General features: G+C 44.1%; 1 protein-coding gene across 1 annotated transcript; it reads right to left on the bottom strand.

Moving 5' to 3' along the window:
- Nucleotides 1-2,128: 2,128 nt before the first annotated feature.
- Nucleotides 2,129-17,033, bottom strand: NOBOX (NOBOX oogenesis homeobox). Its single transcript, XM_072923982.1, has 8 exons — nt 16,979-17,033; nt 14,052-14,675; nt 13,557-13,663; nt 13,304-13,422; nt 12,290-12,423; nt 5,962-6,238; nt 5,180-5,487; nt 2,129-3,172 (listed from the first exon to the last, which is right to left on the bottom strand). Exons 1-8 carry the CDS (start codon nt 17,031-17,033, stop codon nt 2,814-2,816), a joined length of 1,983 nt encoding a protein of 660 aa, XP_072780083.1. The 3' UTR covers nt 2,129-2,813.
- Nucleotides 17,034-17,675: the final 642 nt, after the last annotated feature.

Genomic DNA, 17,675 nt, shown 5'->3' with positions numbered 1-17,675 from the left:
AATGAAAGCACCCATGGTGTCTTGTCCAACACACACCTAATTCCACTACAAACTGCAGAAGGGAGAACAGCATGAGGAGCCTGGAATGCTGGGATTCCAAGATACCAGTGCAGCATGGATTGCAGATGCAATAGGGAGGGTCATAGGAGGATGGAAAGCTCTTCACCTTGGTGGGACACCTGCCACATGGTCAAGGGTTGTCACTGTTTCTTCCAGAGGCAACACTGGGAAAAAACATCCTGCCTGTGGTTAACTCTGGTTTGGCTCCAAAGCCAGCAGGAGCAGAGAGAGGATGGATATGGCCATCCATGTACTCTCGGGTACCCACCCTTTCCTCCTCTTTCTGACAGGAAAGAAATCACCATTCAAAAGTCCAAGCCCAATTGTACCTGGCAAGTTTAAGGTACGAGCATGGAAATAAAACAGACCATTCCCAGAAAAGTCTGTGTTTTACCCAAAAGCTTAAACGCAAAGGATTGGCCATTTCAAAAATTTCACTGTGCTCATTCAGTCCCCAAACCTTTTGAGATTGCCGCACATAAAACTCAGTGCCACATTTGGATTGGGGATGCTGTAGGCAGATGATGTGAGCTGGGGTAGGGACTGCCACCAGACCACATACCAAAAGCCTGTTTCTGAAAATGCACATTTTTCAAAAAGCATACTGAATTATTTTCTTCTTCATTCTAGGAGAAGGGGCAGGTAGGGCTGAACAAGCTGGCATTTTGTTGGTTTTGTCCTCTTCCAAACCTGGAAGGGCTGGTTTGGGATCCAGGCAAGATTCCCAGCCACTCCTCACTATGATGAATTTTGTTGTCAACACCAGGAACAGCCTTCAGAGTGATTTGTAATTGCAATAAAAATACCTATTCACACCTCTTGGAAATATTGGTTTAGGCTGTTCAGCTGAGGATGAGTGAAACAAGTGTGAACTAATGCACATTCCCAACCATTCTCAGCTTATTACAGGCAAGAACTAATGTTTGATATAAGAAATGGAAATTCTGGAATAGCCACACAAAGCTGTAGACTCAAAATCTGTCCCTGTCTATACTGCTTAGTCTTTCAGTAGTGTTCAGCCACTGCCAGACATAAACCAGTGTTTTACAGGAGGAAGAAAAAGGAGAGGAGCTGCAGCATCCAGCTCCTGCCAGACACTCCATGGCCAGACTGCAGAGGAACTGAAACAACAGGAATTACCAGGTCTTATTTCACAAGGTACAAGAGGGACACCCACATCACGGTAAATATAAAAATTATTTGGGCATTGTCTGTGTCTAAAAGCCAGTGGAAAGACTCAGGGTTAAACACAGCAAGTAACAAAGGAAATGCATGGCCCTCTCCCTACAACACAATGCTCCTTCCTCACAGCAGAGCCTGACATCCATTCCAGCCACTGGTATTACACATCCTGCACATGCAGATGGTTACAGCTCCTCAGGGAAGCACAGCTCCTGGGGACTGCAGCTCTCATCATGAACAGTCTCCTCACTGGAGTCCGCTGATGCTTACCACTGATTTTAGGGACACATTTCATTTGTTCCCCAGGCAAAGCAGGAGCCAAAAGGATGAAGCCAAGTTCAAACAGATCAATTCAAATGGGATGCTAAAGCAATTAATAATAGACAGGGATCTGGTTACACCAGCAGCAGTAATAGTTACAGTCTTGCTGTTTATTGTTACAGTTTTACAACAAAAATAATTTTTTAGAAGTAGTTCAAGGCTAGAACCAAATCACTGCTGGACTTCCAAAGACACTTTTTTTGCTGTCTGAAGTCCCAGTTGCTGGAGTTTCTCCTCCTGTTTTGCATATATCTTATCTTATTTCTCCTGGTTTATCTTCCTGTGTATTCCAGGACAGCAGCCAGACCTTCTGATACTTGCATGATCTGGAATTTTCACCCATGGGATTCTGGTTCCTGCATCAGCTCTCTCCTGTCTGAGGGCTGGTCAAGGTTAGAATTTGTTAAGAAGGATAAAGCCAGGAGATTAAAAAAAAAAAAAAAAAAAAAAAAAAAAAAAAAAAACAGAGCAGGAACTTTTATTGAGTGAAATATCCCTGCTTCTTTTGTCAGCAAGAAAATACTCATGGTAACAAAAAAAAAAAAAAGAAAAAAAAGAAAAAAAAGAAAAAATGCATCTGTTGCAAATAATATTATCCTTGTCTCTTTTAGACTCTTCTTTTGCAGAGTTTGAAATAGCAATTTTTCCTCTTCCTTTTTTTCTCAGAGTGCAGCATTAGTCATGAATTTCTTCTTGAATTTCTGAAAAAAAAACCCAGATTCATAAGAAAATGTGACACAAAATACCTTGAATTTTTCAGATGTTTTCTATCTCAAAATTAGACATGCACCCCCAACAAAGACACCCTTTCAAAGAACATTTATGTCATATGACACCTTTCAACAATTCACCTTTACAAATAAAGTAAGGTAATTCAACTTTCACCTTTCAAAACAGAGCAAGGTAATTCTGTTTCCAAGATAAAAGCCTGAGAATCTAAACAAAAAACCCTCCCTTCCCCTTCTCCCTTCTTGGTTAATATTTGCCTCCAAGAGAAGTGTTCATGCCTCTGGAAGTCTTAGAAATAATCAGTCCTGTGTAGCTATACAGCTCACAACAGATGATGTTGGAGAAAATACAGAACTTTACCACCTATTTTACTGACTTTTCTGTCCCCATTTCAAAAAACAGATGGATCTAAGAACTAGGTATAGGATAGGGGTAGCATCATGGGAACTGCCTCAGGCAGCAGCTCACAAAAAAATATACCCCACAGTTTTCATCCTTCATTCATGGGAGCTACTGCTGTCTTACAACTCTTTCCCCTCCTCCTCCTCCAAGAAAACATTTAGCTGGTTACCAACAGTAGTCTCTCCTTTCTTGCTGTTGCTCTCAAAGGCCTCTTTTTCAGCAAGTGCTCCCAACTCTGGCTCTGTTTGGTAGCTCTGGTAGGAACTTTGCTCTGGTGGTGTCACTCTCTTTTGTTTTCCAGTCTGTGGCATGGATTCCAGTACTGTCCCGTTGGCCACTTGAAGGAGATATGGCTCTGTGAAGTACTGCCCTCCTGCCATGCTAGAAAAAGGCATTTGGGAAGGCAACTGGTTGGAGAAAGGAGCTCCCTGCATGTAGAAATCACTCCAGGGCACAGCTGGATAGGCATGGATGTCTGCTGAGGGAAAAGCCACCAAGAAAAGAAGAATAATGAAAATAATGGAAGCATGCCTATGTACAAGGTGTGTGTGTTGTGCTTTACTCAGTGCAAACCCAGCACTGCCGTGCAGCAGACACCACACACAGAGCTAGGATCACTTTGCTCTTTACACTTGAGTGTATTTAACCAAAACATGGCTCTTAGGAAGAAAAGCTTACAAAGTTAATAGCATTGTTATAATAATAAAAAAAAAATCCATGCCACTCAGCACTGATGCTGAGTGTATGTAATGCTAGAGACACCCCCCAGGTTTTTTTTCCAGTCACATTTTCCAAGTTAGCTCTGCCAGGCATAAGATGGATACTTAATCTTCACTTTCATTTATAAAAGCTGTAAACCAGGAATGTTTTGTTAATTAATATCCATAATTCAAATAAGCTGCTCACTTGCTTATGTGCTGATATAAGACTCACAGGTGTGTCTGCACTAATAGACTGGTTTCCAGCCCTGCACTTTGGGAATCCTGGAACTTTTCCAGGATTCACCCTTGCGAGGGTGGTAAGGCACTGGAACCTAGAGGAGTTGCGGCTGTCTCATTCCTGGAAGTGTTCTAGGCAAGGTTGGATGGGGCTCTGAGCAACCTGGGATAGTGGAAGGTGTCCCTGGGGGATGGAACTGGATGAGCCTTGAGGTCCCTTCCAAACCAAGCCATTCTGTGATTCTGTGAATTTGGTCATCCCCACAGCATAACAGAATAGCCATTCACTGCTGATTGCATTCTGGACAAAAGTATGGAGTAAGAGAATATAAACTCTGCATCTGTTCCTTCGACAATCTTCCAACTTCACCAGCTTGCACCTTTACACACCCCTTGATGCTCAAACAACATGCCCCAAGGAATGCAGCACACACTTGGGCATCAAGCTAGAAATACATTTCATTATATGCAGTCTGGGGCACAGCCCTCTCATTATTTCTGGCACTTCAGACTGAAAAACCACAGAAAATAATAATTATACCTTGGAACCAGAGCAGGCAGCAGGGCCAAGTGTGTTAGGTAGCATGGGTGCTGCCAACCTGAACAATGTCAGCTCTGAAGAGTGGGGACAGGAGCCAGCTTGCAGCCTGATGTGAGTCAGACTGAGTCAGACTTCCCTCCCTGACAAGGTCCATAGAACTGGTACAAAAACAGCAGCAGCATCTGTGGGCTAAAATTCTTTGTTCCCTCATGTCACAAGACAAGGGATGGAGCTTTTGGAGCGTGACCTTAATTCAACAAACCTGTCAGTCCAAATGAATTAACTACAACAGTTTGTCATTTGATTACAGTTGGGCTTGAATAATTTCAAAATACAAAGCCCAGACACAAAACAAAGAGATCAACAATGCCATTTTTACCTAGGAGGATTTTTTTTTTTTCAGAAAATTATGCTGGAGTGCTTCATCTCAGTGCTGCTGCAAATTCAGGTCAGAGGAAGAATCTATGTCCATACTCTGTTATGTCTCTCTCTTTTTTTGCACTACCCTAAGATACATAACATGATTTCAAACTGGTTTCTGCAGAAGCCAGAGAAGGCTGTTCTTCCTCACTGCCTCCTCCAACTATCCCATCTGCTGTGGCACCTTTTCCACTTTGCACCCTTGATTCCCACCACATCCAATGAAGGGATGTTTGTGTACACAACACGACACTCCTGGAAAACAAAAGTTACTTCTCTAGTCCAGCCAAAACCTCTGCACTATCTGACACATTCACATTTTATGCTCTTTCTGACATGTGCAGTCTGGGTAGTAACTTTTGGTTCAAATGAATGGGTTACTCAGTACTTTAAAAAAAAAAAAAAAAAAGCATACAAGGAAATTAAGTGAAAAAAAGATGGGCACATCTATAGATTTGTGCAAGCATGTGGACCATTCCTTCTTTCTGTCACAGCCATCAGTGAACCCACTGATCATGCTGAATGTTTCAGGGTATTATTTAGTTCCTCCAGAGGAGCAAGGTGCCAAAATAATTCAGAAATTTACCTGAATTGCCACTTGGCTGCTGTGGCATGACTGGTCCCTCCGTGTGGTTTTGTACATAGCCTTGTGTGGCTCCATAGGTTATGGCTCCACTGTTGTCAGGTAAATCAGGGAAAGCTGGATGGGATTCCAGGGGTGTTGAAGGAGGAAGGTGGTCACTGGAGAACATATTGCTGGCCAGGTGACCTTGGTGACACAACTGGGAGAGCTGGTAGATTCCCCCCTGGCTGCTGTACTGACAGTAGGTGGCCCCCAGGTTGTCTGCAGGCTCCAGCTGCTCCGGGTAAGGGCAGGAAACTGGTGAACTGAAGCTGCAGAGAGCAAGGAGAGAGGCAACCCAGAGATTAAAGGAGGGTCAACAGCTACACCAACCTGTCCCATTAACAACTGTTTTATTATCAACCCATCCTCCCAAATGCCAGGCACAGGATAATGACAGCAAAAGCCACTTGTGCTTTCACAGCAGGATTCTTGAACAATGGGTGTTAGTGGGGATTATCTTCCCACTCTTCAACCTTCACCCTCACTTTCACTTGGCAGGCATGCAATTCTGAGAGCACTCCGAGTACAGGTAGCACCTGTCTCATAGCAGGCAACCTGTCCTATATTATGCACATTATTCAGCTTTTCATACTCCCTTTAAATGCTATTGTCACATCTGCCTCTCCCTTTTCATTAATGCTCCCATCTAATTCCTCATCCCCTGTCCCACATTCACCCTCCCAAGGTTTCTCCCAGGGGCTGCTTTTTTCGTCTCTCTCAAAGACACTCGCATCTGCCCCTACCCTTGGTTCTGGACGCCATAAGAGAAGGCATCCCTGAAGCCATTTTCCTGGCTGGCCAAGCTGCATTCCCTGCTGGGCGTGTCCAGCATCAGGGGAACGATGTGGCTGTCGAGGTCGAAGGCCAGGCCGAGCTCCAGGCTGGCCCTGCGGATGGGAGGAGGGCTGGGAAGATGAGGGAAGCACTCCACTGTGCCGCTGGAATTGAAGTGCAGCTGCGGCAGCGCCTGGCTCTGAGCTTGTGTTTCACAGGGTGCCACCACTCCTGCCACCGAGGAGGCTGTGAATAAAACAGAGACTGTCACACTGGGAATCTGCAGGAGCAAGCAGAGGGAATGACAAGAGGAGCAGGACAGAAAAGCAATATGCCAGTGAAAGAGTGGAGGTTATTGATGGGAATAAAAGTAAATGAGTACCAGCACTGCTGTTGTGAAACAAAAAGGAGTAGTAGCAAGCTCTCTGGAACACAGGAAGTTTATTGGTTAAATAAAATTACCTTTGTGATTTCAGGCTCTGCATACTATCTTTATCCAGCTCTCAAGAAGGCAGCCAAATGAGGCAAAGTACTTCTTGGAAAAGAGCTAGGAACAATCCCCCAGTCATCTTCCATTTCTACTGTCCTCTGGGAGAAGTGTGCTGCATAGATCACCCTTTAGAAAAAATGAACTGTGCTTTGAAAGAAACAAAGCTGTGCCTTTACAAATCCACCGTCTAGGCTGTTTTGAAACACATTTTCACTCCAGTTTGGCCTCTGATAGAGTCCTGCCAAAAACAAAAATTAAAAATGCAGAGATGGCAGCTGAAGATCCTTGGGAAAAAGAAGATGGGAGATGGGAAAGGAAACCAACACCTTTTGGTTGGTAGAATCTTGTTTGGTGACCTGTCTCCTTGTCACTGCTGGAAAAGGAGAGAGGAACAGTTTCCTACAGAACAGCCTCTGTGGAAAGACACATAGAGGAAATTAAAGATCAGAATCAGGTATGCTGGTGATCCAGAGTAACAATTATATACGAAGCTCAGGAAGCTTGGGCATAGTGCAAGAAAATGAGGTTCTCTCTTATTATGGCAATTAGCAAATGGTTTCTCTCTTCACAAATGCAGCCATCACGTGTGCAGGAAGCTGCAATTTCTCCAGTCTAGCTAGGCTGAACCAGCTAAAAGATGAGGAAGAGAAGAGAAATATCACCAGCTGCTCAGGTGAAGCTCTCCCACACATGGCAAAGCTTTCAGGGAAAGTCTGTGGCTGCACTTCACCCCTGCAGGCATATTCCACCAGGCGTGACTCAAAAGCCTTAAACACAAACCTAAACATAAAGATGCCACAAAAAGTATTAGCCGCCTTTTGAGAATTTTGGAATGCATGTCCAGAGAGCTAATGAGGAGTTTCCACTTCAACATCTTGCAGCACTGTTTCTCAGATTGCCCAATGTGCTGGGCAGTTTTGTGCCTCTTATTGCATCTTCCCACATTCTAGTTTTTTCCAACTCTCTGCAGCCATGGAGAGAAGGAATCAAATGTTTCAATGAAAACTTTTCAAGTTTTCAATAGCCCTGATTTTGGGCTCAGTTAGAAAACTGAAGGCATGTCTAAAGCATTCACATGCCCAGGAAGTTCTCAGTGGTTTATTTTTTCTTTTTGAACACACCAGTTATCCATGCCAGGCAGCATCTCAGATGTACCTGTTGCATTCCTGGGTTTTGGTTTAGCCAGAAATGAAATTGAAGATCTCTTTTGATTTTTTTAAAGCCTTCTTTAGCACTGGTTGTCCTGACCACTGTGCCCCAGAATGTTCACACAAACGTTATGGAACAGCAGCCATGCAGAGCACAACTTACCTGAAAAGCAGTCTATATCCAGGTAAAGCTCCAGTTCAGTAACGACAGCTCTTCTGCAGATGGCTCTGCTCTTCCTCAGGATGAACACAAGCAGCCCAGGAAATCACTTCTAAACCCACTTCCATACCTACTAAGAATAATTTAATTTTTTTTTTAAATATTTGCATCACTTAGTGCAGGTAATCTTTGTGGATCATGGCAATAGGATTCCCAGGCAGTGAGACTGAGACAACACCCTTGATCTCCAAAGAGCTGGTTCAGCCTTTTCTAAAGACTCCTCTGCTTCTCTGTCCTTTCAAAGAGGCACTGACATTTTGTCTTCTAAATAAAGTCACAGATGCAGTAAGAAGAAACAATTCCCAGAGAAGTCATATCTGCTGAATCTGACATATCTAGAGAAGATTCCAGAGTTGTTCCATGAAGAATTCTGACCCCTGGCTTGACATAATGTTTACATTGTACAATTCTTTGGCCCTTCCTGATGCTGATATAGCGAGAGAGAGAACCTCAGAAGGCTTTCCAGTGAACATGGGAATGTAACTGTAGGATTTTTATTTCTTGTTTCCATTACTTCTGGGTTCTCAGTCCATGAGACAACCTTGGGAATTTCTGGAGAGCAGTTTAATCATTTACACCTTCAGATCTCTGAACCAGTCCTGGCACTACACTTGACTTAACTCTAGAATGGTTATTCTGTTTCCAGCCTTTACTGGAATCAAGGGCCATCACAAATTTTTTGATAGATTTGTCCTTGTCTTGAAATTATGAGAAAAGAATTTTTTTCAAAATTTGTTTGAAAGCCGGAGTCCTGTAAGTGAAGTCATTGGAGCTTGTGATTTGTTTACTGTTCTTTGACAGGCCATATCCAGCTTCATCCAATTGCTCCCAAGATTTCCATTACCATACCATCAGTGAATTTAATCACCTTGCTATTTGCTTAAGAGTTACCTGCACAGGCTGGGCTCCTGACAGGTGTCCTCAGCAAGGCAAACACATGAAACAAAGGATTTCCTGCAAAAGCACCTGTGGGGCAGAAAAATTTCCTCCCACAAACCAGAGGCACAGAAAGGAACTTTTCTTTCTAATGGGTTAACTCTAAAGAAAACATAAGCCAATGAATCACAGATACATATATGTATCAGTAAGAAATCCCAGAAGACCAAGAAAAGCTTCAAATAATTGCCACTGTCTAAAGGAAAGCCATTAATTTCAATCATGCTGTCTAGCAAAAGTGAAAAAAGAAAAACACCAACAAAATATTTCTAAGATCAAAGCAAGTTTAAAATTGAAGTTTTGAGTCACAAAAGGCTCTTATGGCAAGTAGTGTGGCTACTATATCCAAATCAGAAGCTGTAACTGCCAGCAAGGTAAGACTCATCTCAAATACAATTCACTGATATTTTAAATCAGCTTGTTTGGAGAACTGGTAAAAACAGTGGGACATTAAAAAACAAACAAACAAACAAAAAACAAACAAAAAACCAACAAAAACACGACAGTCAGAAGTACTGGATAGAGCAAGGATAAACAATGGAAATTGCAGCACTGCACACCCTGCAATGTCCTCATGCACTTAAGTAATGTTCTTGTCCTGCTGAAAGTAGTTAAAAAGTAAAGAACCTGAACAGCCACTCCAGCAGGTCACACTCTGTGGGCCCAACCACACCACGATGCAGAAATCAGAGGCTTTTGCTGAAACCATCCATGAGCTGTTTCCACGAGGGACACTATTAAGAAATTGGTTTTTCCTTGTAAATTGATAACCTTTTTCATTCATCTGTTTCCTCTTTTGTTTTGTTCCTGTTAATTTGGATTCTATCCTATCCAAATTTTGTCCCCTTCATTTTCTGAGACACTCTAATAATGAAAGCAGGCAGTCCATGGGTGGCCCTGTTTCTAGGCAGGATGCTGAATGGATTCAAGTCACACTGACTTTTATTCTCCTTCTTTTTAATTTTTTGCTTTCATTTTTAAAGAGAAGAAGTCTGACTTTGCAATGGTAAACAACAACAAAAAAGTGATTTTCATTCCCCACAGCTGTGTTATCCTGCACCTAGTAAGGCAAAACTACAACTGGAGCTTTCCAGGTGATTGTGCCATGCAGATCTCTCTTCTACAAGGAGTCTCTACAAGTAATATCAGTCTTTTCTCTCAGAGAGGACACTTTCCCTTTTTCTTCCTTACACAATGCATCAAGAATTCAGATGGGACCTTTCTTTCCTATCAGAAAGAATTGCTTGTGTTTTCCACATGGAGAACTGCATCCCAATGTGCAGATCACCCAGAAAGAAAGGGATCAATACAAGCAGAGGACAAGATCATGTCCCTGAATTAAACTATTTCTCTGACAGACATTATCTAACAGGGCAAATAGCTTCATGCTGAGAGAGAGTAGGTTTAGGTAGGATATTAGAAGGAAAATCTTCCCTGTGAGATCCTGGCACAGGTTGCCCAGAGGAGCTGTGGCTGCCCCATCCCTGGCAGTGTTCCAGGCCAGGCTGGATGGGGCTCTGAGCAACCTGGGATAGTGGAAGGTGTCCCTGCCCATGGCAGGAGGGATGCAATGAGATGATATCCCAACCCAAATCATTCTTTGATTCCCTGATATTCTCTCCTGACTAACCAGTGTGTCAGCAGAGGTACTTTAGGAATTGGGAGAGGTTTCTAAGACATGAAAATCAGAGGATAGATATTTGGTTTGTTTCCCTTAATTGTTTCGCAAAATGTTGGTTTCTATCCAAAAAAACAGGGCTCAACAGACTTCACTTCATCACTCTGAAAGCAGTGAATTACTCAAACACTTTGACCACACTTAGTCTGTTGCAAGAAGTGGAAAAACTGGAACTGACTGAATTACAGTTAAAAAGGTCATTGGACTGACTAAAGGAGTCCTTGTCTTGAGAAGATGACAGGCAAATTTAAATGACAGAAGTACTAGACTAGGTTATAAAGACAGTATCTCAGTTACATACTTTTAGCAACACATGAAGCATTGTAAGCTTACAATTGCTTTCCACCACACCAAAATACCTTTAAGGTAAAAGCACTATTAAACAATTTGAGTAATTCTTACAAAACGAGTTTCAGGAACTGGCCTTAATACTGATATATTTAGAATACAACGAGAGGAAAGCCATAATGGCATGAAATTCCAACAAATTAATTACACTGAGAAGCAGGAAAACACATACAGCAGTACCACATGTCAGCACATCTACTGCTTGGGATATCCATCCCTAAGGAAGCGGCGGAGTCCTCATCACTTTAGAGATCTTTTCATATTGTGCCAACTTGGAAATACAAACGTATCTAGGAAATGCTTTAAGGAACACTCTGACTCCAGGGAATGCTCTTGGACTGCACGCATCAATAAACAATTAGACAAATCCTCTCTCTTTTATTGCCATCCAGCTTTTAACAGAGCTCGGGTAGAAAACTGGTTGAACAGCACACCCTACTGACCTTAAACTCCACTGCAACAGTCATTAAATTCAGCCCTCAGCTTTGCAACTCGGCTACTCTCACGCCCTCAAGGTCTTGCACAAAATGGAAACCTGCCCTGCCTGGAGAAGCCAAGGAAGCCCCTTTGGATGTTTTAAGGTGTGGAGTACCTGATGGAGCCTTTACAACACCAGCAGTTCACAGAGTGCACCTTCCTTACACAGCTCACTTGGCTCAGGCTGTAACCAGAATGTTTCCATCTAAACCAGAATATGGGGAGTGTATATCTGCCACAGAGAACATCAGAACCAGAACAACACTCCCCATATCCTTCACAGCAGCAGGACCAGTGTCAAACAGCTGTTATGGAAGAATGCCCTGCTCAGTTGTCCTCATGAAGTCCTATTCAGAATTCCTTGCTGGCTTGTGCTAGGACAGAAACAAGGACTGCAAATCTGTCTCCAGAACTAGCAGAGGGGCACCATCATGCTGGTACATAACTGGTAGAGATTCAATCAGCAGTGAGCTGCTACACCTACAATCATAGAATAATTGGAAGAGACCTTAAGGACCACCTCATTCTACCGCCCCTGCCATGGTCAGGGACACCTTCCACCAGCCCAGGCTGCTCAGAGCCATATCCAACTTGGCCTTGGACACTGCCAGGGATGTGGTATCCACAGCTACTCTGTGCCAGTGCCTCACCACCCTTGCAGGAAAGAATTTCTTCCTAATATCTAACCTAAATTTCCCCTCTTTCAGTTTGAAGCCATTCCCCTCTTGTCCCACCACTACAGTGCCTGATGAAAAGTCCCTCTGCGCTTCCCTGTAGACCACTTCAAATACTAGAAGGTTCCTCTGAGGTCTCCACAAATTGTTTTTTCCTTCAGGCAGAACAGCCCCAACTTTCTCAGCCTGTGGAGTGACGTGGTGTCACTTTTTGCACTGATGGCATAAGGCTCTGACGTGGCCTTTCCTAAAGCCTTTGGGAACCTCCCAGCCCCACCAGCTAATGCAGCAGCTGTGCAAAACACACGTGCTGGTCGGGGTCTCACCTGAGGCAGAGGTGGGTGATTCAGGGTGTGTGCTGAGCAGGCTGGAGCAGTTCCCAGCTCCAGGGTCTCCTCCCAGCACGCCAGGCTGGTCTCCAGCAGCGTCGGGCAGTGGAGGCACGGGCAGAGGAGGTGCACTGCAGCAGACACAGAGGACAAGGCAGGGCATTATGATCAGTCATGCACTCCTCTGTTGGACAAGGGGCAGATCCTACATCACCAACAGGTGCAAAGGGAAAGCACTGGCTGACAAGTGCAAGGAATGCTGTATCAAAAATCTTTGGGGAAACAGCCCCAGGTCACTTGAATAGGAGAGGCAGCAGGAACAGTGCAATGAAGTAGGGTGCTCTCCAAACTTCCACTTAATTTTTCCTCTTTCCATTCTGTTTTCTTCATAAGAAGAGACTCACTCCAGATTGCCACAAATACATCCCTGTGGAGATTGATTTCTCCCCTCACACATTCACCATCCCTTGAAAGACCATCTACCCTCTTACACATTACCTTTCCCCCCATTAATGTCCTCTGCTCACATATGAAAAGTGCTACCTTGGATTTCTTCAAAGAAGTCCACGACTTTCTAAGACTGATCTAAGCAAGCAGCATTTCCATCACCAAGTGAAAATCCATGGAAATGGAAAGTAGTGGTGGGAGAACTGGGTTAAAAGAAACCCCAAGGACAACCAAAGCACCTGGCTGATGCATTCACAGAAACTAAAAATGAAGAGATGATTCCATAAATTTTTCCATCTCATCTCTTGCTCTTTACATGATTTCAGCCAGAACAATTTCAATTGTTTTATTTCAAAATTAATTTGATTAATCTGTGTTACAGGTTAATCAAAAGGACTTTTAAGAGGGTCCATCACAATTTGCCCAGAAATCTGACAGGCTACCTCGGTCCTACTCAATGCTCAGCTGTTCACTGTTAAAAGTGAAGGGGAAATGGCAAAAGAAAATATTTCATTTCTTAGGTATCAGTTGTGGAAAAATGAGAAAACAGAGTAAATTCCTTACCCATAGCCCTCTGATCCAAAGCGGACTGACAGAGCTGATGATGCTGGATATTTTCTGTTGCCTTTTATACTCAACTTTTGCAATTTCCGCCACTTTGCTCTGCGATTCTGAAACCAGACCTGAACAATGGGAAGAAAGGAATACATTCAGGGAAGAAACAATCTAGACATGGGGACACTGTCATGTCCCAGTCCCTGCCCATCCCTTTTCTGCACAGAACCCACAAGCAGCACTGTCCCCCAGCAGGCATTACCAGGATACGCTGTGGTGTCACACCAACCACAGCTGCAATCTCTCTCCTCTTCTCATTGTCAGGATAGTGATCTTCCTGGAACATCTTCTCCAGCTTTTCTAGTTGCTCTAAGAATGATGCATTATCCAAAGAGAGAGAGAGATAGGAAGTATGTGACAAGAAAATAAGAAAAAAAATTAAAAAGAGAGGTAAACAGAAAAAAAAAAAACCCAACATTTTTACTATACTAGAAATACATGAGTAAAAAACGATTTTTTAAAAAATAAACCACAAAAATAAACAAAAATCTTCGGCTGTTTCAAAAGCAGAGATCATTGCTAGCAATGCTTCAAATGAAAGACACTCAGCAGCCTTTGTAAGTGGAAGCCTTCACACACCTAATGGTATGGAGTGCAGTGCAATACCAGTTAGAGCAGATCAGCACTGGGAAGGGAACACCAAGTGCCACTGGCACTGCCAGTGTAACTGTGTGCCAGTGTGTGCCCTGAGATCTACCTGCACTGTAGAAGGTGCGGGGTTTCTTCTTGACGGGTAAGGATCTTTTCCCCTTGGCCACATCCCAGATGCCTCTGCACTCCAGGACTGAAGAGCCCTTGTAGGAATTCTGAGCTGCAGCGCTGCCTGGAGCACCTTTGGGTTGGTGAGGGGCCAGGCTGATCTCCTCCTGCCTGTAGGGAGTTCCAACCACTCCACTGGATGCCTGCTTAGTTTTTTCCTTCTTCTCCTCCGTTTCAGTCCCAGCAGGGCAGCAAGTCTCAGAGTGCTCTTGTGACCCTGACTGACCTGTGGGCTCCTGTGCTAATCCAACCTTCGTGTCACCGCAGAAATCCAATGGTTGCTCACATGCCGAGGCAAAGTCATGCTGGCCGTCAAGGACAACGGAGCCTTTGGAAGATGACCCAGTTGCCTGCAGGGTACTGCATCCCCCATCATTTTCCACCTTCTTCACAGAGCTATTCCTGTCTTCTATTCCCAAGTTATCCTCAGCTATTTCTTGTCTGACTGTGCCTGGGAATGCAGGTAGCACACTGCTCCCTGCACCGTGGTCACCAACAGCATCAGCATCCACCACAAGGTGCTCTGGATTCAGCAGCATGTTCTCCTTCTCATCCTGGCACTCTGCAAGGCAAAAACGGGGGGGAAAAAACCCAAACCCTACCCCACACGCCCACTGCCAAAGCTGGATGTGCCTGGGAGTTTCAGCTATGGGGGAAGGAAAAGCCCACACAACAAAACCCAACAGTGACAAGAACCTGAGAGCTCAAAATAAAGACAGGTGCTGCCAGGAAAGCAACAGCAAAGAACCTGATATGCTCAATATGGAGATATTCAAATGTGTGATGAGAAAAGCCTCATTTTAAAAGCAAACTGTAAACTACAGAAGAGGGTCATTCCAGACACAGAGAATAAAGGAAAGCTTGCATATTACAAATACACTAGTGGGAAAACAGCCTCAGGGATCATACAGGTCTCTGGAATAAGCAACAGAACAAAAATCAATGACCTGACAAGATCCTGTCACCTTATTAAAATGAGCAAAAGAAAGAGAGAAGCAAAATTCTGGTCTACTGTGTCAGCAGGGATTATCTGACAAATGTCATCACTTTTTTTACTTTTATAGAGTTCTATCATACCAAAGCTGGCCAAGCAAAATACCATTAATTGTACGAACTTCTAATAATTGCCTTAAATTATTTCTCTGCAGCTTCAGCCACACTTCTGAATAACACATTTACAAGATAGGGGGATAAGGACAAAATTATGTACAGAAGTCCAACTAAGTTTAACAAAAAACACAAACTGTGTTACAATAAGACAGACTAAATAGTAGAAGACAGGTCAGAAAGAACACAGCAAGAGAAATAATTAAAATAGACAACAGAATAATACCTTATACTTTCCCAGCTAGCACATACATTTCCAAATGAAAAGTTCCAAAAATCTCCCGAGTGGTTCAGAATGTGTGAGTCTGTGTCATTTCTGCTACTTAAATTTTTTTTAAGTGATTATTTAATAAGAATAAGAAGTAGAATAATAAACCCAAACCCATGTATGTTGAGCAGACTGTTGGCAGCATTTCAATAGCAGATGACAACAGAGAAACTTGATAGTTTAATTTTTTTGGGAAAATATAAAAATAATTTCATTTCACTGTGCTCTGCTTTTGATATATATTAGTGCAATGTCAAAATAAAGGATTTGCTTCTGCCTTGATGTCTCTTTCTGAAAAAACTGTTAATCAAGGAGGAGCCCCACAATTCCAAATAGACAAGAGAAACTTCACAGAAGTATGAGGGGATGGCAGGCTGCTTTGAGAGCATCTAATTTGCTTTTTATAGGAGAACCAAATTAGCTGCAGGAGAAAGAAACAGAAGCAGGAAACTATGCAGCTATAATAATTTGATCTTGTTAAGCAGCAATAAGTTTCCATTGCAGTTAAATGAGATGAAATATCCTGATGGGGAGGGTCAAGAACTGAATGAGGAAGAAGATGTCTCTGGTCTATATAATTCCTTTTTCCACCATCCTCCTGGTTGCATCTGAGCTTATCTCGCTCATTATGTGAGAAAATTGAGTATTTTCACATAATTTGAGAAGAGTTTTTACTTGTTGCTACGCAAAGCCCAGTATGTGTTTACACGACAAAATCAGTGTCCAAGTCTTATGTGGGTACCTTGTATCTGTAGAAGAAATGGACACCTGGGAGTTTAATATTCTTTACAGAAATAGTTCTCCAAGTGAAAGTAAACTGCTGTGTTGTATTTCTAGAACAGATAGCAAAGACCTCCCAACCATTTGGGACTGCCAAGGAAAAGAGCTGAAATGAAAACCAAGTCTGGAGAGAAAGATGGGCCTTCCTGGTAACAAAGGGAGTTACAAAAGCACACCTTTCTCCCGTCATTGAGAGACCAGACGGAGCATCACTTTGTCCCACTTTTAGAGAAACAGAACGTTAAATAGAAGGGACTTTAACGAGTGGGAACATCAGGAATAGGTATTCTGGAACCCCTGGCACACTTGCAGCAAGCCAAACCCCCTTTTCCATCGCACAGCTACCGCTTTAGACATTCCTCGGAAAAAGCCAAAGGTTTTTCGGCTTGTTTGGGGCATTTGGTACAAAGCCACCTGAACACACAAATGGCAGGGGAAAAGAACAGCCGGCACACAACGAGGAGTAAACTGGACAGCGGGGCAAGGTGCGAATGAGAAACCCCGAAGCACCGGGAGGCGCTCGGCGTGACACAAAGGGAAAACCCCCTGCCTCCGGCCAGGTGCTTTTACAAGCCGGGGACACGAGGCCCAGGACATGGAAGGCTAATGAGCGCCCAGTTTATCCTCCCCCAGCGCTGCTCATTAGGCTCATTGCCGGGTACCTCCCCCGGTCATTAAGGCGAGCCGCTATCCCTCCCGCATACCCTTACCACAGCCCGTGCCGAGCCCTCCGGCCGCCCGCCGCTCCTCGGCCGCCCCGTCCATGCCGCGGCCCGGTTCGGCCCGGTTCGGCCCGGTTAATGCCCCGCCCGGCGGCCCGAGCTGCCCGGCCCCGGCCGCCTCATCAGGGCCACCTGGGCACGGCGGTGAGGCCGCCCTGCCCCCGGGAACGCTGCTCCCCACAGCGAGCCAGCGGCGGTGCTCCCGCCTCGGTGGGGAATGCTCCCCGTGGGGAGCTGAGATGTCGCCGTGTGTGCCTTGGCGTTGTGAAACTCGTCACCTGTGCATGAGGGAACCTCGTTGTCGGGATGCCAGACCCAGTTCTGGGGTCCTCAGAACTGGGAGCTGCTGAGAGGGTCCAGCGAAAGGAAGCAAAGGTGATGAGGGGTCTGGAATGTTACAGGGGCAGGGTCTGTTCTGGCTTGGGGAGACTGAGAGGGCATATCATAAATATAATGAGATGATCTATATATCTATATATATCTCATTAAATATAATGAGAGTAATATTATGAGATGCATCTCAGGGCATCTCATAAATAACCTTTAATGGGTAGCATGAGGATGGTGCCAGATTCTTTTCAGTGGTGGCCAGCAACAGGACGAGGAGCAATAGCCATGAGCTAAACCACAAAAAGTTTAATTTTAACATGAGGAAGACCTTTATTCCATAGAGAATGGCAGAGCA

The sequence above is a fragment of the Taeniopygia guttata genome, chromosome 1A (assembly GCF_048771995.1).
Source record: "Taeniopygia guttata chromosome 1A, bTaeGut7.mat, whole genome shotgun sequence".
NCBI lineage: Eukaryota > Metazoa > Chordata > Aves > Passeriformes > Estrildidae > Taeniopygia > Taeniopygia guttata.
This window is presented reverse-complemented; position numbering and strand designations above follow the sequence as displayed.

Coding starts and splice junctions, on each gene's coding strand:
- NOBOX (XM_072923982.1), bottom strand. CDS start 17,033: ATGGACGGGGCGGCCGAGGAGCGGCGGGCGGCCGGAGGGCTCGGCACG. Junction 6,239..12,289: donor ATCACCCACCTCTGCCTCAG/GTGAGACCCCGA, acceptor TTTTATTCACAG/CCTCCTCGGTGGCAGGAGTG. Junction 5,488..5,961: donor TATGGCGTCCAGAACCAAGG/GTAGGGGCAGAT, acceptor TGCTCTCTGCAG/CTTCAGTTCACCAGTTTCCT.